Genomic DNA, 22,156 nt, shown 5'->3' on the forward strand with positions numbered 1-22,156 from the left:
ATTACTGACATTAAATTTCTCCTTTCATTCTTAACTATATAGAATAACCCCTCTCATCCCCTATGGTGGACAGCCTGACATGGACTTTGGGATACAAAACTTTCCTGGGTTTCGATTTTGTTAATATATTTTCGAGTTTGGATAATTTCTTATTTTTGTAATTAATTTGACTGCTTTAAACTGTGGCGCTGTTGGTCCGTGTGTAGTAGTGTGTGTGTAGTAGTCCCGCCTTTTGTCTCGTTCGTGCTCGCTCCACTATCACCGGGGATGCATCCTGCTAAGGAGCGAGTACGTAACCAGTGGCTGTAGGACAAAAGTTGACTTCTCAAGCCTCCTGTGTGGTAGTTTTTGTTAGCCTTTGCTTGTTTGCTTTTTTGGTGAGATCTTGGCCTGGTGGGACTGGTTGTCCTATTTTCATTTCTTTCTTTTGCAGTAGGTTCTTTTTTGCTTTAGTCCGGAACTAGCAGGGGCTTCGAAGGCCCCATATAGGGTTGGCCCCCTACTGTATCTTTTTGTTCTTTTTGATCGGCTCACCATCTCCATCTTTCTGTTAATACTTTTGGGGTTTTGTTTTATTTTTTTTTTTGGACACGAGGAGTGAGGGTATTTAACTCTTTTTTTTCTGAACCATAAGAAATTTCCTGGAGAGTTTTTGAATAAAGAGAATATTTGAATCCTCACTCTTGCATCTGTGTCCTCAAATATGTTGTGCCCTTTTGGACGAAACAGCCTGGGAAATAGATAGTGCTGCCCTTTTAATGTGCTTTTCGTCATGTTCAGGTGTTAAAGAAGGGATTTGAAAATTGCAAAATGGTAGCTCTCGAAGAAAGGACAAAAACAGATTATTTAAACTCATTAAGATAACAGGAAAGCCTATTTATAGGTCACAAAAACACATGTGACAATTTTAATAGTGCAGTACTCAGAAAGGCCAGACAAATAACTATCCATATTCAGTTTCAATGGTTGCAGTATCAATGCATTAAATCTATCAAATATAATAAAAGAAATTTCAACATTTTTGTGTCTGACCAATACATAGTTCTGGGTTCTGTGGCTTATTGAAATAAATAAAAGAAAACAATCAGAACATTTTATAAAGTAGATCAAAATATTAACGACACAGTGAACTTCAGGGGAACCTTCAAAATGTATAACTCGAAGATGATTTATTGTGTCCATTCAGCAGAACTGAAATAAAAACAAAATCAAAAGTGAAGTCCAAATCATAAAATTAAAATGTAATTTGAAAATTTAAAGATGAACTTTAATTTAAAAAAACAATATAAAATAGAGTTAGAATAAAAAAAAGTAAAACAATAAGTATTTTGGAAGCATGATCAATTTAAGCATTACATGACTTATTAAAATCTGACATCACATCATTACACATTCATATTTTACATTGGGTTTTTGTTCATTAAATATTTTCTAGTGTTCTTCTCTGGCTGAAACAAAATAATAAAACACTTTGGAGCAAATATACACAGTATGAGTCCAAAACTGGAGGCCAGAATAGCAAATATCTCCACAGCCACAGTAAATTTTCCAGGAGAGCTGACATAAGCTGGGATGAAGGTGATCCAGACTGCACAGAATATCAACATGCTGAAGGTTATCATCTTGGCTTCGTTGAAATTATCAGGTAGTTTCCGAGCTAGAACAGCTAACACAAAGCAAAACACAGCCAGCAGGCCGATGTAGCCGAGCACAGCCCAGAAACCAACAGCAGAGCCTAACGCACATTCCAGGATGATCTTCTCCTTGTAGGTGGTCAGATTTTTCACTGGGAAGGGAGGACTCACAACCAACCAAATGATACATATTATAACTTGAATTAAAGTTACAGACACTACAGTCATTCTTTGTTGTACAGGTCCAAACCATTTCATGACATTGCTACCAGGAAGTGTAGCTTTAAAGGCCATTAGAACCACTATAGTTTTCCCAAGAACACAGGAGATACAGAGAACAAATGTGATGCCAAACACTGTGTGCCGCAGCATGCAGGACCACTCAGAGGGGGCTCCAATGAAAGTTAGTGAACATAAGAAACACAGAGTCAGAGAGAAGAGCAGCAGGAAGCTCAGCTCTGAGTTGTTGGCTCTGACAATTGGAGTTGTTCTGTGATGGAAGAAAAGCATTCCTGTAATGACAGCGAGAAAGGCTCCACTGATGGAGAATACAGCCAGGATGATTGACAGGACTTCATCGAAGGAAAGAAACTCAACTGGTTTGTGGAAACAAGCATCTCTCTTTGCATTTGGCCAGAACTCTCTGGGGCATGGGAAGCAATCAGGAGAATCTGAAAATGAAGTCATACAGCATCATAGCACTTTATTATTTTATGATACAAATTTTCATAAAAACATTACAATCACCTGTCATATTACTGATCTCTCCTTCAGGACATGGTATACAGTCATAGCAGCAGATTGGTTTTCCTTTCTGCAACACTTTACGAGTTCCTGGAGGACAACTCTCTGAGCAAACTGACCCTGGAACCTGAAACAGAAACAAAAATAGTGAAATAAATGGTTTTCAAGAAGATGAGCAATGTTGCACTTTTTTCATTACTTCCGTGTCTCCATCCAACCAGGTTAGATTCTTGTAAATGTGAAACTTCTGGCCTTTGGGCAGTGAAGCATCATAATATCCCACTGTTACCAGTTCAATATCTCCACTCTCACTTTTCTGCCAGTTAACAACATCGTATGAAGCCACTGGGTCTCCATTAGCATCAAAAAACACATGGTAACCATTCTGGGTAAAATTCACTCTCCTTAGCTCAGTAAAAACCTGACAAGATGTAAATCCCAATAATTAATGAAAAGAAGCAATGAGAAATTTAACAACACTGAAATAGCAAAGAAGGATTTCTTTATTCCTGATCAAGAGAAAAAATATTTTTACTATCATTTGAACTCACCTGATTTAAGTCCAACCCTTTTTGTTTCTTACAGGTATTAGTGAAATTAGTTTCCTGACACACTGCATTGTGAATAGCGTGTGCTATGGCATAAACAGCCTTGTACACCATGTTGGTAATTCTGAATTTAGACGTTTCAGTATACGGGATCTTGAGCATCATTAAGTCTTCAGTTCCATCACATGGTTTATTTTTTGTAGAAAGAACTAAAACATAAGCAATGAAAAATAAGGTGTTATGATAATTTCATATTGCATCGAAATTCTTTCAGCATTTCAACGCAATTATATTTATTAACCTTGGGGAAATGAGAGGTTTTAAAATTAGTCACTGTGATATGAATATCATATGACATATCTTGTAATATCATCAAAAAACTTCTAAATATCATAAGAAAACCCTTTATCACTTCACAAGCTGTAAGAAATACTGATTTCCGTCTAAAGAATATGATCAAGTTTGAAACTTTAACTAATTTACTTCAAAAAAGAAATCAAAACTGAGAAATGATCATGTTCGATTCTCACTTTTCGTCAAGCTGCAGTTGAATGCTTCCTCCCAGAAGTCTGTGAGGACGGAGGAGGCGGCTACTTCAGAGGGAGAGAGACCCAGCAGGAAGTCTCCAAGTCCTGGGATGACAGATTGCTGAATAGCAACTCCAATGGCTCCTGCACAGAAACTGAATCTCATCATCTGAAGGTCTGTTATCCAGCCCTCACTTCCAATCCACTGACGAGGCGAAGAAGGTTGTTGGTTTAGCTCCTCTAATAGAAATTTTATATCACCATCAGCTATAAATGCCACTATAGCGATTGCTGTCGACCTGAAAAGACAATAGATTTTATTGTGTAAAACCGATACACCTTTCCTGCACTTTCTAGATTTACTGTAATAAAAGTGGAATATTTAATTGTTTAACTTTGTAAAAATAGATACAAAACATTTCTGTATCTAGCCGAAGAACACAAACCAAATCAAAGAGGCATAAACCTGCGGATAACGTCAGCGACTGTTTGGATCTTGCTCTTTGGGTCAGTTCGATGGAAAGCTTCAGTGTACTCCACACAGATCCCTTCTCTGTGTGCTGCTTCAAGAAAAGAGGCCATGCCATTCCTTCCATAATCTGAGTCAGAATGGATTGTTCCTATCCAAGTCCAGCCAAAGTGTTTCACCAGTTTGGCCAACGCATCAGCTTGGTAATGGTCACTGGGAATCGTTCTGAAGAAAGTCGGAAACTGCTTCTTATCTGACAGGCAGGCACAGGTAGCAAAGTGGCTCACCTAAAACAAAAAAAAACAACAAAAAAAGATATATTTTTAACAGACATACAATAAAATACATTTTTATATTTTGTAATAAATTCAAACTTACCAGAGGAAATTTGAAGGGCCCAAAGATGCGTGACATGCCAATAGATGGAGTGGATCCAGAGTCACCAATAACACCAGTTACCACGCCTACATTAGAACAATTATGTCCTGTCTGGATCACGGGGTCCTCCCCGTTTGACAGCTGAAATGCCACATGAGTGGCCACAGTCACAGAGGCGCATGAATCGTAGATCTTATACCCAAGTTTAATCCCAGGCAGCAGCTCTGTGCTGTTGTTTATCTCCTCAATTGCAAAGATCATTGCACGACCGAAGCGCAGTTCACGACTGTTGATACTGCACACAGACATTTACATGTTACTGCTTTTTTTTTTTTTGACGAAAATCAGCTTACAGTTTTAAATCAGATAATACCGTAAACTAAAGAGTATCATCTACTAATAAAGTTGTTTCTAATCATTTCTGACCCTTTCTATGCACCTTGAAAGATGACGTTGTGCCATGTACACAAGGACATCAATACAGAAACTGATTTTTACTCTGTTGAAATTAATTTTGATGTTAAAAATATTTACAAAAAAATCTGTTAAATAAATCATTGCACTTTGCAGCATGCAAATAAAAAGCTTTTCAGTTTTCAGCATAAATCACGTCATTTCCCACCACTCTCCCTCTTACCAACCTCCCTGTGCAGGTGGGCGGCTCAGGCACAGTGGTGTAGCTGTGAATCTTTGTGATCTCCTTGTAACGAAAGGAAAAAACCCCGCCAATAATGAACTCCCCATCCATTGAGAATGCAGGTATACGAGCTGTACCCTGCAGAGTACAGTTGAGAGCTGAAGCCCCATTTTTGCCTCTGTCTGGTACACCAGAAGCAACAAATATGAGCCAAATATGAGCCAGTCTTAAGCCATTAAGGAGAGATGAGTTCTCCATCCCTCAAGTCTCTAAAGGTGGATGTGGGTTTTGCTACTGCTCCATATAACTCTTCTCCAAAACATCATCATTACATCACATAGATTGCATCATCTAGCTGTCTGATTTGCTCTTACCATCCATGGATTTTGGTAGCAGCATCATGCCTGTTGTTGCAACCCATGTGATATAGCTGGAGAATTTTAATTGGTACCAGCAGGGGGCGCGCTTTTACTTACGTGTAGTAGGAGGAGGATGAAGAGCAAGTCCTCTTTTGACTTGCTGTGTGCCAGAAACGTCCCAAAACATAATAAAAAACTACACCCGAAGTGTACCATGCAAACTTTTTTTTATCTGTTCCGACTTGGCTTAACAGATTATAACTCGTTTATAGTTGGGCTTTTTGGGGACAAGAGAGTTTTGTATTAAGTATTTTTCTCTGGCGAGTCACGTTAGCAGCAATTACTAACTGATAGCTTCTTTTTTATTTACTTCAAGATTGTGCCTTGTAGAGTACAAACAAACAGTGCAACAAGATGCAAGAAAAACAGAAAAAAGACTAAAAACACACAATTAAAACTAAAAACACACAATAATGCAAATAAAATGGAAATGGAGCAAGTATTTCAAACGAACTTTAAATAAATGGGCTTTTTTGACATATTCAAATTTAAACATCTCATTGAGTATTAATAGAGTAATATATATTTTTAAAAGATCAAAACAACAAGCAAGTATTCACTACATCAGATGCTTGGCTGTCAAGATCATTAACATAATATAGTTAAATGAACTTAGGGACATTTATTATTTTCAGTGACAACTGTAATTATAGTTGCTGTTAAAGAAGTTATCGGCAGGGGGCGCTATGGGATTGAATTGAATATAGCAAGAGACAGCATAAGACATGGATGCTCCAAATGTTAATGTGTGTTAAGCAGTTCTAAAGTTATGTGACTAGTACCAACAAAATTATGATTAGTTATGCAACCATTGTCTGCTACGATCTGATGATAAGCTAGATCAAGACTTTAAAGGATCATATCAATCTTTAGAGGGATTTGGTACACATGGAAATCATTCCATGTGTACTACTGAATTATGGCTTATCAGGGGTTGATTCAAGTGCACTGAAACAAAACAGGAAATAAAATGTGAAATCCAGACTCACCAATATGAAGATGTTGATTTCAAATTTAATTTGCAAATTTAAACAAATTTGATGATATTACAAGATATGTCATATGATATTCATATCACAGTGACTAATTTTAAACCTCTCATTTCCCCAAGGCTTCAACATTATTCTAAAATGTAAAAAAGCAAAAATAAACGTGACACACATATTTGGTGAGCATAAACAGTTTAAGTTTTCTTGCATGACTTATCACATCATTGCTGGCAGTTTGGTGTTCAAGACATTCACATTTTACATTGGGCTTTTGTTCATTAAATGTTTTTTGGTGTTTTTTTCGGGCTGAAACAAAATGATGAAACACTTTGGAGCAAATATACACAGTATCAGTCCAAAACTGGAGGCCAGAATAGCAAATATCTCCACAGCCACAGTAAATTTTCCAGGAGAGCTGACATAAGCTGGGATGAAGGTGATCCAGACTGCACAGAATATCAACATGCTGAAGGTTATCATCTTGGCTTCGTTAAAATTATCAGGTAGTTTCCGAGCTAGAACAGCTAACACAAAGCAAAACACAGCCAGCAGGCCGATGTAGCCGAGCACAGCCCAGAAACCAACAGCAGAGCCTAACGCACATTCCAGGATGATCTTCTCCTTGTAGGTGGTCAGATTTTTCACTGGGAAGGGAGGACTCACAACCAACCAAATGATACATATTACACCTTGAATTAAAGTTACAGACACTACAGTCATTCTTTGTTGTGGAGGACCAAACCATTTCATGACATTGCTACCAGGAAGTGTAGCTTTAAAGGCCATTAGAACCACTATAGTTTTCCCAAGAACACAGGAGATACAGAGAACAAATGTGATGCCAAACGCTGTGTGCCGCAGCATGCAGGACCACTCAGAGGGGGCTCCAATGAAAGTTAATGAACATAAGAAACACAGAGTCAGAGAGAAGAGCAGCAGGAAGCTCAGCTCTGAGTTGTTGGCTCTGACAATTGGAGTTGTTCTGTGATGAAAGAAAATTAATGCAGTAATGATGGCTAGACAGGCTCCACTGATGGAGAATACAGCCAGGATGATTGACAGGACTTCATCGAAGGAAAGAAACTCCACAGGTTTGTGGAAACAAGCATCTCTCCTTGCATTTGGCCAAAACTCTCCTGGACACGGAATGCAATCAGGAGAATCTGAAAATAAAGTTATAAACAGCTGTTCCTTCTTTACTGTTTGATGATACAAATTTTCATAAAAACATTACACTCACCTGTCATATTACTGATCTCTCCTTCAGGACATGGTATACAGTCATAGCAGCAGATTGGTTTTCCTTTCTGCAACACTTTACGAGTTCCTGGAGGACAACTCTCTGAGCAAACTGACACTGGAACCTGAAACAGAAAACAAAATTAGTGAAACAAATGGTTTTCAAGAAGATGAGCATTGTTGCACTTTTTTTATTACTTGCGTGTCTCCATCCAACCAGGTTATGTTCCTGTTGATATGAAACTCCTGGCCCTTTGGCAGTGAAGCATCATAATATCCCACTGTTACCAGTTCAATATCTCCACTCCCACTTTTCTGCCAGTTAACAACATCATATGAAGCCACTGGGTCTCCATTAGCATCAAAAGACACATGGTAACCATTCTGGGTAAAATTGACTCTCTTTAGCTCAGTAAAAACCTGACAAGATGTAAATCATAAAAGTGCGCAAATAGAATTTCAACAACAGTGAAATAGCAAAAAAATATTTATTTCTATCAAGAGAAAATATTTTGCTTTCATTTAATCCCACCTGAATTAAGTCCGACCCTTTTTGTTTTTTACAGGTATTAGTGAAATTAGTTTCCTGACACACTGCATTGTGAATAGCGTGTGCTATGGCATAAACAGCCTTGTACACCATGTTGGTAATTCTGAATTTAGACGTTTCAGTATACGGGATCTTGAGCGTCATTAAGTCTTCAGTTCCATCACAAAGCCTCTCTTTCGCAATGGTATCTGAGAAAGGAAATAAAGAATAAAGTGTTGTTATACATTAAGTTTACATGATAAATCTTTTAGGATGAGTGTAATGTACAAAATGGAAATGAAAATTACTGTGTAGTGCATATTATATAAAATATATTGTAACATAGAGTTAATTTTGAAAATCAATAGAGAACACATGTTGGTTTCTGCATAAAGTGTTTGATCATTTAAAAACAAAATCTAAACATAATTGGGAATTGATTATGTTTGCTTCTCACTTTTCGTCAAGCTGCAGTTGAATGCTTCCTCCCAGAAGTCTGTGAGGACGGAGGAGGCGGCTACTTCAGAGGGAGAGAGACCCAGCAGGAAGTCTCCAAGTCCTGGGATGACAGATTGCTGAATAGCAACTCCAATGGCTCCTGCACAGAAACTGAATCTCATCAGCTGAAGGTCTGTTATCCAGCCCTCACTTCCAATCCACTGACGAGGCGAAGAAGGTTGTTGGTTTAGCTCCTCAAACAGGAGTTTTATATCACCATCAGCAATAAATGCCACTATTGTGACTGCTGTTGACCTGAAAAGACAATAGATTTTATTGTCTGAAACTTAAACCTTTTCAGGACTTTTTAGATTTAGTGAAATAAAGGTAAAACATTTTATTCTCTATCTTTTTAAATATTGCTTCAAAATGGTTCTGTATCTAGCCGAAGAACACAAACCAAATCAAAGAGGCATAAACCTGCGGATAACGTCAGCGACTCTTTGGATCTTGCTCTTTGGGTCAGTTCGATGGAAAGCTTCAGTGTACTCCACACAGATCCCTTCTCTGTGTGCTGCTTCAAGAAAAGAGGCCATGCCATTTCTGCCATAATCTGAGTCAGAATGGATTGTTCCGATCCAAGTCCAGCCAAAGTGTTTCACCAGTTTGGCCAACGCATCAGCTTGGTAATGGTCACTGGGAATCGTTCTGAAGAAAGTCGGAAACTGCTTCTTATCTGACAGGCAGGCACAGGTAGCAAAGTGGCTCACCTAAAACAAAAACAAACAAACAAAAGATCTTTTCAACAGACATACACTAAGTAATTTTTACAGCTTTTAAAGATTTCAAACTACTCACCAGAGGAATATTGAAGGGACCAAAGATGCGTGAAATGCTGATGGATTGTGTGGATCCAGAGTCACCAATAACACCCGTTACCACGCCTACATTAGAACAATTATGTCCTGTCTGGATCACGGGGTCCTCCCCGTTTGACAGCTGAAATGCCACATGAGTGGCCACAGTCACAGAGGCGCATGAATCGTAGATCTTATACCCAAGTTTAATCCCAGGCAGCAGCTCTGTGCTGTTGTTTATCTCCTCAATTGCAAAGATCATTGCACGACCGAAGCGCAGTTCACGACTGTTGATACTGCACACAGACATTTAAATTACTCCTTTTTATGTATAGCATAACATCAGTTCAAATGATCACCAACAAAATTAGTCTTAGAAAAAACATAGATGAGAAAAACATTTCGTATTTTTTCTATGTACTCAACAGATGTCAGTTTAATTCAAAAATTTATACTTTTTACGATCTCAGCTGATAGTATCCGTTAAATAGATTAATTCCTCACGGGTCGATTATTTAAAGCTTTTTTCTGTTAATGATGGTGATTTATTGGTTGCAATAAATGACATTTAAGATCAGAATGGTACGTTGTAACAAAGACATTCTAAATGTAAAAAAGTGTATCTAATGTGGAAAAACTGCTTAAAAGTTTTCTATTTCAAATTGTACTTTTAATCTGACAAATGAGCCTCTTTTGAAAGCATATTCTAATTTATTGAATATGACTTTATTACCGTCAGTGTCAGATTTTCTCGATCAGTATCTACATAGAATTATTTTACACTGTTGGCATTAATTTTGATGTTATGCAAATAATTCTTGAAAAATATCCTTATGTATATAAATCATTGCAATTTGCTGCACAACTCTACATCATGCAAATCACAACCCTCACTTTTGAGTATATCACCCCTTCCATTTCCCACCCCTCTCCCTTTTACCAACCTCCCAGTGCTGGTGGGCGGCTCAGGCGCAGTGGCGTAGCTGTGAATCTTTGTCAGCTCCTTGTAATGTAAGGAAAAAACGCCGCCAATAATGAACTCCCCATCCATTGAGAATGCAGGTACACGAGCTGTACCCTGCAGAGTACAGTTGATAGCTAAAGCCCCATTTTTGACACCATCTGACCCACTAAAAGCAAAAAATGAGCCAACACTCTGACTCAGAGCTAGTCTCAAGCCAATAAGGAGAAGTGAGGTCTCCATCCCTCCAGCTCTAAAGGTGGGGAAGTGTTGTTACCAATTTATATAACCTGTGTGAGACTCTGAACAAAGGCAGCATAGCAGTAAGACTTGTTGTTCGAGTTCCCAGGAGGAGCCCAAGAGACCTACTTTCACATGTGGAGCATTATGTTTTTTGCAACATACATATGCATATTCAATGTATGTGGCATTATGTTATACCCTAATAAATAAATACATATACTCATTTATATATCTGTCCGTCCATCAGTGAAATTTTGCATTTTTTGTAATATTGTGCAGAACTGGTCCTACACCCAAACCACAAAATAATTAATATAAAATATATTGAGTTAAAAAAATCACACCTGACAGACATGGTAAAGAGTGAAGTAGATCCAAAGTCTTTGCCCCCTGGAACTTTTACCCATTTGGGTTTTTTTATAGAAAGATGGGATTTAAAGTTGAGGGAGTGAAACCAAACCAAGTTGTAGTTTTACATAAGTTTTATTTGTTATTTAAATAGATTTCATGGTAATTTCCCAAAATGTCACAAGTAGACTAAAGTAGGAAAAAAATACGTACAAGTAGAACGACTATGCATTAAAATTTAACATTGCAAAATAAACTAATACAAAGAAATCCCATCATTTTATAACATTTTCTAGTTATTGACAGTACCCATTCAATTTTTGTTCATTAAATATTTCTTGGTGTTTTTTTCTGGCTGAAACAAAATAATGAAACACTTTGGAGCAAATATACACAGTATCAGTCCAAAACTGGAGGCCAGAATAGCAAATATCTCCACAGCCACAGTAAATTTTCCAGGAGAGCTGACATAAGCTGGGATGAAGGTGATCCAGACTGCACAGAATATCAACATGCTGAAGGTTATCATCTTGGCTTCGTTGAAATTATCAGGTAGTTTCCGAGCTAGAACAGCTAACACAAAGCAAAACACAGCCAGCAGGCCGATGTAGCCGAGCACAGCCCAGAAACCAACAGCAGAGCCTAACGCACATTCCAGGATGATCTTCTCCTTGTAGGTGGTCAGATTTTTCACTGGGAAGGGAGGACTCACAACCAACCAAATGATACATATTATAACCTGAATAAATGTAAAAGACACTACAGTCATTCTTTGTTGTACAGGTCCAAACCATTTCATAGCATTACTACCAGGAAGTGTAGCTTTAAAGGCCATTAGAACCACTATAGTTTTCCCAAGAACACAGGAGATACAGAGAACAAATGTGATGCCAAACGCTGTGTGCCGCAGCATGCAGGACCACTCAGAGGGGGCTCCAATGAAAGTTAGTGAACATAAGAAACACAGAGTCAGAGAGAAGAGCAGCAGGAAGCTCAGCTCTGAGTTGTTGGCTCTGACAATTGGAGTTGTTCTGTGATGGAAGAAAATCACTGTTGTAATGATGGCCAGACAGGCTCCACTGATGGAGAATATTTCTAGAATGATTCCCAATACTTCATCAAAAGAGAGGAACTCCACAGCTTTTGGGAAACAAGCAGTATTGTCTGAATTAGGCCAGAATTCACTAGGGCATGGAATGCAATCTGGGGCATCTATGAATAAAATCAGAGTTTTTAGAACAAATGAATATCAAGATGTTTGTAAACATTAAAACATTAGATTCTACCTGTCATATTACTGATCTCTCCTTCAGGACATGGTATACAGTCATAGCAGCAGATTGGTTTTCCTTTCTGCAACACTTGACGAGTTCCTGGAGGACAACTCTCTGAGCAAACTGACACTGGAACCTTCCAGACAAGGAGAAACAAATAACTGATGTTAGAATGGGAATATGACTCAAATCACTCCTTCCACAAAGTTTTCATCTATTTTTCTTTGACCCATTACTTGCACTCTTCCTTCCACCCAGGTTAAATTCTTGTAAATGTGAAACTCCTGGCCTTTAGGCAGTGATGCATCATAGTATCCCACAATTATCAGCTCATTGACTCCACTCTCAGTCTTCTGCCAGTTGACCAGCTCATAAAAGGCTAGAGGATCTCCTTTAGCATCAAATGATACATGATAGCCATTCTGGGAAAACTTGACGTTCTTTAATTCAGTGAAAATCTGTGATTCACAAAAAGAATCGAGAGAAAAATGAATCTATGATAACTGACAACGATGTTAGTGCCTGACCATATCAAAAGCTTTCAAATGAAATATTAGTGGGATTCGGTTTTAATTTAAACTGACCTGTTTGGGCTCCAGTCTAATGTGTTTGTCACACTGAGCGGTTGACTTTTTTTCCTGACACACTGCACTGTGAACAGCGTGTGCTATGGCATAAACAGCTTTGTACACCATGTTGGTGATTCTGTACTTGGACGTTTCAGTATAGAGATTATTTAGAGAGTTTAGGTCTTCAGTTCCTTCGCAAAGTTTGCCCCTTACTGTTGCACCTAAAAATGCAGCCAAAAGTAGTTATTGTGAAAGAAATTTCTAATTTTCTTGTGTTTGATGTTTTTGCACGACATACCACACAAGTTAATATGGCTCTAAACTAAGTAAGAACTGGGAATATTCTTTGTTTCCATGTACACAATCAAAATTATAAAATTATAGTGTACATACAATAAGACAACAATTGGTAATTGATAGTACTAAAACTTTTCGTAGTCTTCAGTTCTTGGTAAAGTTTGGATTCCTTAATAAAAAATCTAAAAGGCTAATGGGCAAACAAGATAAGGGCATTGAATATTAACTCAAATCATGATTAAATTTATTGCAGATTGTTTGTTAAAGTGTTTGTTTAGATAAGTACATAAATGTTACATGTTTTGGGTACTGATGCAACCAAACATGTTTATATATTGATAATGATGGTTAAATTCTCACTTGTTGTCAGGCTGCAGTTGAATGCATCCTCCCAGAATTCAGTAAGAACTGGAGAGGCAGACACTTCAGAGGGAGAGAGATCCAGGAGGAAATCTCTCAGACCTGGGATGACAGACTGCTGAATGGCAACTCCAATGGCTCCCGCACAGAAACTGAATCTCATCAAGAGTGGATCTGTTACCCAAGACTCACTCCCGATCCACTGACGAGGTGGAGGAGGATTTCGGGCCAGCTCCTCTAAGAGAAATTTCATATCGCCAGCAGCTACAAATGCGACAACAACCACCGCTGTTGACCTGAAGGGAGAAAAAATATATTTTACAATATCATATTTCACCGCATAACTTTTTTTTTACTATCTGTAAAAAGAGTCAACATTCTAACAAAACATACAACAAGTGCTAAAAAAATGCTGAGACCTGCGGATGGCATCAGCTACTCCTTGAATCTTGCTGGTTGGATCGGTCCGATAGAAAGACTCAGTGTACTCCACACAGATCCCCTCTCTGAGTGCTACTTCTAGAAAAGAGGCCATGCCATTGTTTCCATAATCCGAATCCGAGTGGACGGCTCCTATCCAAGTCCAACCAAAGTGTTTCACCAGCTTAGCCAGCGCATCGGCTTGAAACTGATCACTGGGGATTGTCCTGAAAAATGTTGGGTACTGATCTTTATCCGACAGGCAGGCACAAGTGGCAAAGTGGCTCACCTATCGCAAGGAAAGCCAGTGTTAACCCTTTTTAAGCATTTGAGCTAAAGTTGCTACGTTTAGTAAAGTCTACTTACCAGAGGTATGTTGAAGGGCCCCAAAATACGAGAAATACTAATGGATGGGGTGGAACCAGACTCACCAACAACAGCCATTACTACACCAGACGAAGAACAATTATGGCCTGTCTCAAACACAGCATCTTGCCCATTTGACAGGTGAAATGCTGCATGCATGGCCATGGGCACGGAGGCGCACGAATCGTGGATCTGATAACCGAGTTTGACTCCTGGCAGCAGTTCTGTGCTGTTGTTAATCTCCTCGATTGCAAAGATCATTGTGCGAGAGAAGCGCAGTTCTCGACTGTTGATGCTGAACAGAGACATTTCAGACATTTATATTACATTTACAACATGTCATTGTTGAATCTAACATAGAATCAGTGTTTACCAGCAGTTGAATATCTACCCTTTGTAGATGTACAACATCTACAAAGGGTATAAGGAGTTGATAGATAGATAGATAGATAGATAGATAGATAGATAGATAGATAGATAGATAGATAGATAGATAGATAGATAGATAGATAGATAGATAGATAGATAGATAGATAGATAGATAGATAGATAGATAGATAGATAGATAGATAGATAGATAGATCTTTATTGTCATTGTGACAAGAACAACGAAATTTAAAAGGTGCCATCAGTCAGTGCATATGCTTAAAAACAAAAAATAACTGTCTCACAATTCACACACAATGTAAGAATTAACAAATAACTGGAAAAAAAAACAAATAAATAAGAACAGCATGCATAACAGATTAAACCTCTAAAGTTAAAATAAATTGGGTAATCATATAAAGACATGGTAGTTTCATACTATGGGCAAATAAGTTACTAAACTTCAAATTCTTATAATTAATAATTAGAACAACTAATAAAAAACACCCATCCCATATTGTAGACAAGATAACAACTTTGCAACAATAAACAGCATTGTTCTAAACACATATTTGTTCTGACACAGATTACCATTCCCTTCCCTCTTTTCCCCACCGCTTCTCATTGTCACTAACCCCCTTGCACAGCTAGGCAGTTCAGGCACAGTGGTGTAGTTGTGAGTCCTCGTGAGCTCCTTGTAGTGAATTGAAAAAGCTCCTCCAACGACGAAGTCCCCGTTCATTGTGAATGCAGGCAGACGATTTGAACCCTGCAGGCTACATTTTATGGGTGAAGCCAGGGTTCTGACCCGATCTGATCCACCCTCAGACAGACCCAGAGCCAGTCTGAGGCTCACAAGCAACAATGAGATCTCCATCCGTGTCCAAGTGTGGGTGTGAGTTTGTTGAGACTGTTTTTATAGCTCCCTTATGAAACATCGTCAAACTTCAGAGAGTAGACACCATCACCCAGTGGCCTTTGACTTCTCTTGCATTTTAGATCTGACTGGGGCCTGGCCAACAACTTCTTTATACATTTGTTCTTTAATTTGATACAGTAATACCATGCTCACATTATTTTGTTAAAAATCATTCATATTAGATTACATAATATTGATTATTTTCAAACTGTGAATTCATACATGACAAACAGCGAAGTCAAAATAAAAAGTTACAGGTGAATATGACCAATGTGAATATGACCAAAAAACACAGATTACATTACAATTATTGTTAAAGAATCTAATGAAAAAGTCTTTAATCAACAGACCATTGTATGCTGATTTTATTTATTTATTTATTTATGGCTTTTGCAAGTCTAAATATGTAATGCAATAAGTTTCTACCTGGTTGAAAGTACTTAATGTGTTATTAAAGTCAGTCAAGTATGTAGACATCTGTTCAAATGCTCCAATGCTGCCATCTAGTGGACATTAGTAATATTTTAAAAATCTAGATAAACATAAAGCCATCTTTCAGCAAGAAATACCCATTAAAATTTCACATTTTATCGCTAGAAATGTTACTGTTCTGTGGTTTTACTGCAAGGACAAAATTGAAAATGTCAGTTCCATGTTGAGTGCTTTGTGGTGGATGTCTTTTCAGCTATGGATAATTCATATTGCCAACAAAATCACTTATTCAGAATATCTCTGTGTACGCCATGAATAAAAAAAACAGAAAAAACAATTCTGAAAATTTCTAATTCAGATAAATTTACAAAGTTTGGGTACCACTTGATAGTAATAGCCAAATATATCAGTCTCAGGTATTGTTTATCCATGTCTGCCTGATAAGGCCTTGGTATTAAAATAACAACAGATGGAAGGTTAAGTCCACCATTGGTTTTCTTCAAGCAGCAAGAAACTATACATGGAAAAAACACAAACAACTACACTTCAATATTCAAAATTTATTGACGAAATGAAATTAACCTCACAGTTAAATTTAATTTGAATAAATGAAAAGAAAGTACCATTTCACTAACTAATTATACTACTATTTAAGGCAGTGTTCTAATTTAGTATTTTGGGATTCCAATACTAAAACTGCTTAAATTGGACACAAGGAAGCGTTTTGCTATTCTAAACAGTCTCTTTTAAGTCTGCATGTGGAGTTATGTTGCATTAGTTGTCCTCAGAACTGGAAAATGTTGACTTCCCAGTCAGAAAAATCAACAGTCACAGCCTGCAAATTTGGATATTCATTTAGGAAACTGGGAGAAACTCTGACTACCCCCAGTTAAGACTTGCAAGATCAACTTTCTCTTTCGACATGGCTGCTTCTTGCATAAACAGTGGTAAGCTCTGGTAGAAACATTTTTATTTTACAAGACACACTTGTAAGCATTCATCTAAATTCAATGCTGTACATAACACCACGCAGGCTGCACAGTTGGTAGCACTGTTGCTTTGCAGTAAGAAGGTCCTGGGTTCAAATCCTGGCCCGGGGTCTTTCTGCATGGAGATAATGGATGTACTGTATGTAACACCTTCAGCTATACACTGAACAAATTAAAAGTGGTGTTTGCTTACGGAAAGTAAAACCTAAAATTATGTTTGCAAGAGGTATTGCAAATAATGTTTATGGTTGTCGTCATGTTGAAATTCCGACTTAACTAGGTTGGGTTTGATGTCAAACCCAGCTCAGAGTTCCAAGGTAACTAGAACACAGAATTAGTTAGGACACCTTAGATTAATGGCTATTGGTTTAAAAATTCCTGACATATGTACAGTATCATCGCTTGGATTTATACAAGATGCCTTTTGTAACAAATGTAGTCGAACACCAGAAATGGTTACAAACTAAGGGAGTAGGTAAAAAAAATTTTATTAGTTTGATCATCTGTGTTTGAAAACCTTATTTAATCAAACATAAACTGGACTATGGCCAATTAGAGAGAATTACATATCATAAAGCACCACATACATTTTGTCAATCAAGGTCAACAAACATCTGAAAACAACAACAAAAGAAGGACATTTTCAATAATATTGTAATTTATTGAATGTGGTAGTATGTTTCACGTTATGTGGAGCTGAGTTTTCTTATTATTTATACCAACATTAATCTGTATATTGAGTTTTAAGAAAGGAACTAAAAATAAGCAACAAAAGTCAATAACTTAAATCTCAATGTATTGGAAGATTCAGTGAGATCTCTTCTGGCCCTCCTCCTGTTATGATGAAAGCCATCAAGGGAGAGGACGATCCACATAAAATGTCTGTTCAAGGAAGTAAAAAGCACTGGTCTAAGGAGAATATGTAATCATGGAGGAGCTTCTGAAGTCATTAATGCCCTTGTTTGTCATATTGATGTTGTTCTTCGACATTGATTATTCACAAGCTTCATCCATTTTACCATCTTGCACATTAAGAAGACGGTTTCATCTTAATGGCATGCACAAATCTGGTGACGTGATTCTGGGTGGACTGTTTGAGGTTCACTACACTTCTGTGTTCCCCGAGCTAATGTTCACCTCAGAGCCAAGTGAGCACATCTGCCAAGGGTAAGCTTCACTCTCACTGTGGCTTGTTCACACACTGTGTTTCCTTCTCGTGTTTTCATGTAGCATTCTATATGTAAGCTTTGACCCTCCAGGGTTCAGACATGCCATGACCATGGCATTTGCCATTGAGGAAATTAACAAAAACCCAACTCTGCTCCCCAATGTGACTTTGGGATATAGCCTTTATGACAACTGTGCCACATTGGTAATTGGATTCAGTGCGGCATTGTCACTGGCCAGTGGTCAAGAGGAACAGTTTCTTCCTCAGGAGAAATGTTCAGGAGGTCCTCCAGTCCTCGGCATAGTTGGCGATTCTTTTTCAACGTTTTCCATCGCCACGTCCGATGTGATAGGCTTATTCAGACTTCCCATCGTAAGTTTTCTTTCTGAACTTCTGCTTCGCTAATAATGTATATTACATGTACCACATCTTTGTTTGGGGTTATCTAAATAATAAAAATGTAACTTCCTTGTTTCTTTAGGTGAGCTACTTTGCCACGTGTTCTTGCCTAAGTGATCGCCAGAGGTTTCCGTCCTTTTTTAGGACAATCCCGAGTGATACTTTTCAGGTGTGACTGATTTATAAATGAGATGTCACACCGGCAAAATTACATTAATCTCATACTACATAGATTCAGAAGAATAGGCATGATCATTGTAATACAACTGTGATTTTATGAGAACAGGAAAGCAATGGTATCTCATGCAGTGTGTCCACTTAGGTGCATGCAATGCTTCAGATTTTAAAACGCTTTGGCTGGATGTGGGCTGGTCTGCTGGTCAGTGACGACGACTATGGGCTCCATGTTGCCCAGTCCTTCCAGTCGGAGCTGACTCAATCTGGACTGGGTTGTCTTGCATACACTGAGATTTTACCGTGGGGTGAAAACCCATCTGAGCTACGGAGAATCGTGGAAGGAATGAAAAAATCCACAGCTCGTGTGGTTATCGTGTTTGCCCATCAGATCAATATGATTCAGCTGATGGAAGAGGTATCCCTCTTTCTTATGTGTTAATTACTTATTGTTTTAGAGGCCAAATACTTTGCATTATTGCATCTTCCCTGCAAAAAAGGTTATGAAGCAGAACGTGACAGGGCTCCAGTGGATGGCGAGTGAAGCCTGGGCATCAGCGGCTGTGCTCCAAACCCCCCGTCTCATGCCGTACCTGGGTGGCACGCTGGGCATTGCAATCCGTCGAGGAGACATTTTAGGACTTAGAGATTTCCTCCTGAGCACACAGCCTGGGAATAGCAGCAACAATCAGAACACTATGGTGAGATTCAACTTTGACCTATAATTGCACTGGTATAGATTGTTGTCTTTCTTTTGTCAAGCAGTTTTTTTTCTTTTTATGAAACTTTCCAGATACGGCAGTTCTGGGAACACACATTTCAGTGTAGATTTGCTCCCCCTCCAGCAGACTGGCTAGAAGCTGGGGGAGCATTATGCTCTGGTGAAGAAGATTTGGAGAGTGCGCAGACTGAGTTTCTGGATGTTTCTAACCTCAGGCCTGAATATAACATTTACAAGGCTGTGTATGCTCTGGCACATGCCCTCGATGAGATGCTGCAGTGTCAGGCAGGGAGAGGCCCTTTCAGCGGGCACAGCTGTGCCTCTCTGCAAAAACTGGAGGCTTGGCAGGTAGGGCATCAGTTTTCACTAAGCCATTAGCATTTTCATCAGATCGTGTCGTATTAGGATTTATACTCAACCTGAATACCAGATAGTTTTAATTTTACTGAAAGTGTTCTATCGTCGAACATTTGTTAGCTTATGAGCGGTGATATCAGAATTTAGAAACGACAGACAAAAAGAAAGCTTGACTCCTTGTCACAGTATTGATCTCTTCACATTTCCAGCTAATGTATTACTTGGAGAAAGTCAACTTTACCATTCCCTTTGGGGATCAAGTGTCATTTGATGAGAACGGTGATGCTCTGCCGACATACGACATCATGAACTGGCTGTGGCTCCCTGACGGTGGAGTTCAAGTACTGAATGTGGGCGTTGTCAAGAAGACAGCTTCTGGTGATGAAGAACTCATTCTTAATGAAGAAAAAATCTTCTGGAACTTCAACAATAATCAGGTTGCCTTCATTGATTTTATTTGAAGTGCTGCTTATAAGTGAGCTAGAAGAAATCTGATTGTATGGTTTTTTTTGCACGTGTGTCTGCAGCCTCCTCGGTCGGTGTGCAGTGAGACCTGTAATCCTGGGACTCGCATGGCGAGGAAGAAGGGGCAACCTGTGTGCTGTTTTGATTGTGTTCCTTGTTCTGAAGGAAAGATCAGCAACAAAACAAGTTGGTATCATGGTTACAATTACATTTATATGAGTGATTGATCCCTTTATAGCTGACATGAACACGTTGAGAGAATAGAAAGAAAACTGACAAGAAGTTTATGTCACTTGAGGTTCCTAAAAGGTTTAATATTTAATCTAAACACCAACTCCTCAAATTGTGGTATGTTAATGAATCAAAAGTGGCATCTTAAATTATGACTAACTGTAAAATCTGTTTTGCTTTTTTGTTCTCAGACTCTGTGGAGTGCTTCAGCTGTCCAGAGGATTTCTGGTCAAGCCCCCGCCGTGATCACTGCATTCTTAAGACAACAGAGTTCCTCTCCTACCACGAACCTCTGGGTGTCTGCTTGACTACAGCTTCGTTGCTGGGAACATGCATCTGCACTGCGGTTTTAGGGATCTTCACCTATCACCGCAGCACTCCCATGGTACGCGCCAACAATTCAGAGCTGAGTTTTCTGCTTTTGGTGTCGCTCAAGCTGTGCTTCCTGTGTTCGCTGCTGTTCATCGGACGACCAAAACTGTGGACATGCCAGCTGAGACACGCAGCGTTTGGGATCAGCTTTGTGCTTTGTGTGTCCTGCATCCTGGTTAAAACCATGGTGGTTCTGGCTGTGTTCAAAGCCTCTAAACCAGGAGGTGGCACCTATCTAAAGTGGTTTGGTGCTGTGCAGCAAAGAGGAATGGTTTTTGCGCTCACATGCGTTCAAGCAGCAATTTGCACAGTGTGGATTGTGACTGTCTCACCGGCACCTCATAAAAACACTCAGTACCACAATGACAAGATCGTTTATGAGTGTATTGTTGGGTCCACGGTTGGTTTTGCAGTGTTATTGGGGTATGTTGGCTTACTGGCAATCATCAGTTTCCTGTTAGCATTCCTGGGAAGGAATCTACCGGACAACTTTAACGAGGCCAAACTCATCACTTTCAGCATGCTGATCTTCTGTGCCGTGTGGGTGGCCTTTGTTCCTGCTTATATCAACTCTCCGGGCAGATATGCAGATGCAGTGGAGGTGTTCGCCATCCTGGCCTCCAGCTTTGGCCTTTTGATGGCGCTGTTTGGACCTAAATGTTATGTAATCTTGCTGAGACCAGAAAGAAACACCAAGAAAGCCATCATGAGTCGAGGAACTGCAAAATGATAAGATTATTAGTTTAATTCTTATTTTCTCAAAGTCAACCACTCAAAAGAAGCACCAGAAATATAGTAGAAGCAAAATTATGATAGCATCTGTGTAGGTTGTACATTTTGTCTTGATAATTTAATATTTGTGGGGGTATTCATGAAGTAATTAAATATCGTCTATGTTTTGACACATTTTGCAATAATTTGCAGTTATTTTCCAGTTAGTTAAGTTCCCCTCTCTCCAATTTCAAAGGCTTCATAGGCACATAAATTTAAATCGATGGTGACATTTTCTAACAACAATAAAGAAAGCCATCACCGGTAATGGCAAATAATGTGTGTTACATGTGTAATGTTGAAGCTGCAAATAATTAATTAATAAACTATTTTAAATTGACTGTTTCTTATGTTAAAAACACTCCAACTTTGCATTTTCAAACTCCAGACACAAATGTTGCAATTAATATTTTACTGGTTTATTACTCTCTTAAATAAAGCATGAAGAACAAAGCATTACATCCCCATAGGCCACCCATGAGGCCACAACAATGCTCTGATGGGTGGCGTGAATAATTACACAGAGAAAGGAACAGGCTGCTGTAG

At 38.7% G+C, this 22,156-nt stretch overlaps 3 protein-coding genes and 1 pseudogene across 3 annotated transcripts; 1 reads left to right on the forward strand and 3 right to left on the reverse strand.

Moving 5' to 3' along the window:
* Positions 1 to 1,400: 1,400 nt before the first annotated feature.
* Positions 1,401 to 5,208, reverse strand: LOC114162039 (extracellular calcium-sensing receptor-like; annotated as a pseudogene).
* Positions 5,209 to 6,458: 1,250 nt separating this feature from the next.
* Positions 6,459 to 10,704, reverse strand: LOC114161507 (extracellular calcium-sensing receptor-like). The gene is made up of 8 exons (XM_028044815.1): positions 10,353 to 10,704; positions 9,410 to 9,704; positions 9,032 to 9,321; positions 8,571 to 8,866; positions 8,117 to 8,322; positions 7,783 to 8,004; positions 7,586 to 7,709; positions 6,459 to 7,508 (listed from the first exon to the last, which is right to left on the reverse strand). Exons 1-8 carry the CDS (start codon positions 10,610 to 10,612, stop codon positions 6,604 to 6,606), a joined length of 2,598 nt encoding a protein of 865 aa, XP_027900616.1. The 5' UTR covers positions 10,613 to 10,704; the 3' UTR covers positions 6,459 to 6,603.
* A 23-nt stretch (positions 10,705 to 10,727) lies between these two features.
* Positions 10,728 to 21,669, forward strand: LOC114161463 (extracellular calcium-sensing receptor-like). Its single transcript, XM_028044746.1, has 11 exons — positions 10,728 to 10,789; positions 15,969 to 15,978; positions 17,957 to 18,119; positions 18,198 to 18,492; positions 18,602 to 18,688; positions 18,842 to 19,111; positions 19,194 to 19,394; positions 19,487 to 19,762; positions 19,981 to 20,208; positions 20,299 to 20,422; positions 20,659 to 21,669. Exons 1-11 carry the CDS (start codon positions 10,745 to 10,747, stop codon positions 21,567 to 21,569), a joined length of 2,610 nt encoding a protein of 869 aa, XP_027900547.1. The 5' UTR covers positions 10,728 to 10,744; the 3' UTR covers positions 21,570 to 21,669.
* LOC114161509 (extracellular calcium-sensing receptor-like) lies at positions 11,092 to 15,477 on the reverse strand. Its single transcript, XM_028044817.1, has 8 exons — positions 15,248 to 15,477; positions 14,247 to 14,541; positions 13,880 to 14,169; positions 13,461 to 13,756; positions 12,819 to 13,024; positions 12,471 to 12,692; positions 12,247 to 12,370; positions 11,092 to 12,172 (listed from the first exon to the last, which is right to left on the reverse strand). The coding sequence occupies exons 1-8, from the start codon at positions 15,352 to 15,354 to the stop codon at positions 11,274 to 11,276; spliced, it is 2,439 nt and encodes an 812-aa protein (XP_027900618.1). The 5' UTR covers positions 15,355 to 15,477; the 3' UTR covers positions 11,092 to 11,273.
* Positions 21,670 to 22,156: the final 487 nt, after the last annotated feature.

Source organism: Xiphophorus couchianus, chromosome 18 (genome assembly GCF_001444195.1).
Source record: "Xiphophorus couchianus chromosome 18, X_couchianus-1.0, whole genome shotgun sequence".
In the NCBI taxonomy this organism is placed as follows: Eukaryota; Metazoa; Chordata; class Actinopteri; order Cyprinodontiformes; family Poeciliidae; genus Xiphophorus; species Xiphophorus couchianus.

Bases quoted from the DNA above. Each gene is read 5' to 3' on its own strand.
- LOC114161507 (XM_028044815.1), bottom strand. From the start codon at position 10,612: ATGGAGACCTCACTTCTCCTTATTGGCTTGAGACTAGCTCTGAGTCAG. The intron at 8,323-8,570 runs GTGAGAAGCAAA...TTCCTTTCTCAG, and splicing joins CAACTGCAGCTTGACGAAAA to ATACCATTGCGAAAGAGAGG. The intron at 8,005-8,116 runs GTGGGATTAAAT...ACATCTTGTCAG, and splicing joins AAGGGTCGGACTTAATTCAG to GTTTTTACTGAGCTAAAGAG.
- LOC114161463 (XM_028044746.1), top strand. From the start codon at position 10,745: ATGTGGAGCATTATGTTTTTTGCAACATACATATGCATATTCAAT. The intron at 18,120-18,197 runs GTAAGCTTCACT...TCTATATGTAAG, and splicing joins AGTGAGCACATCTGCCAAGG to CTTTGACCCTCCAGGGTTCA. The intron at 19,112-19,193 runs GTATCCCTCTTT...CCTGCAAAAAAG, and splicing joins TGATTCAGCTGATGGAAGAG to GTTATGAAGCAGAACGTGAC.
- LOC114161509 (XM_028044817.1), bottom strand. From the start codon at position 15,354: ATGAACGGGGACTTCGTCGTTGGAGGAGCTTTTTCAATTCACTACAAG. The intron at 14,170-14,246 runs GTAAGTAGACTT...TCCTTGCGATAG, and splicing joins GGCCCTTCAACATACCTCTG to GTGAGCCACTTTGCCACTTG. The intron at 12,173-12,246 runs GTAGAATCTAAT...TTTTATTCATAG, and splicing joins AGAGATCAGTAATATGACAG to ATGCCCCAGATTGCATTCCA.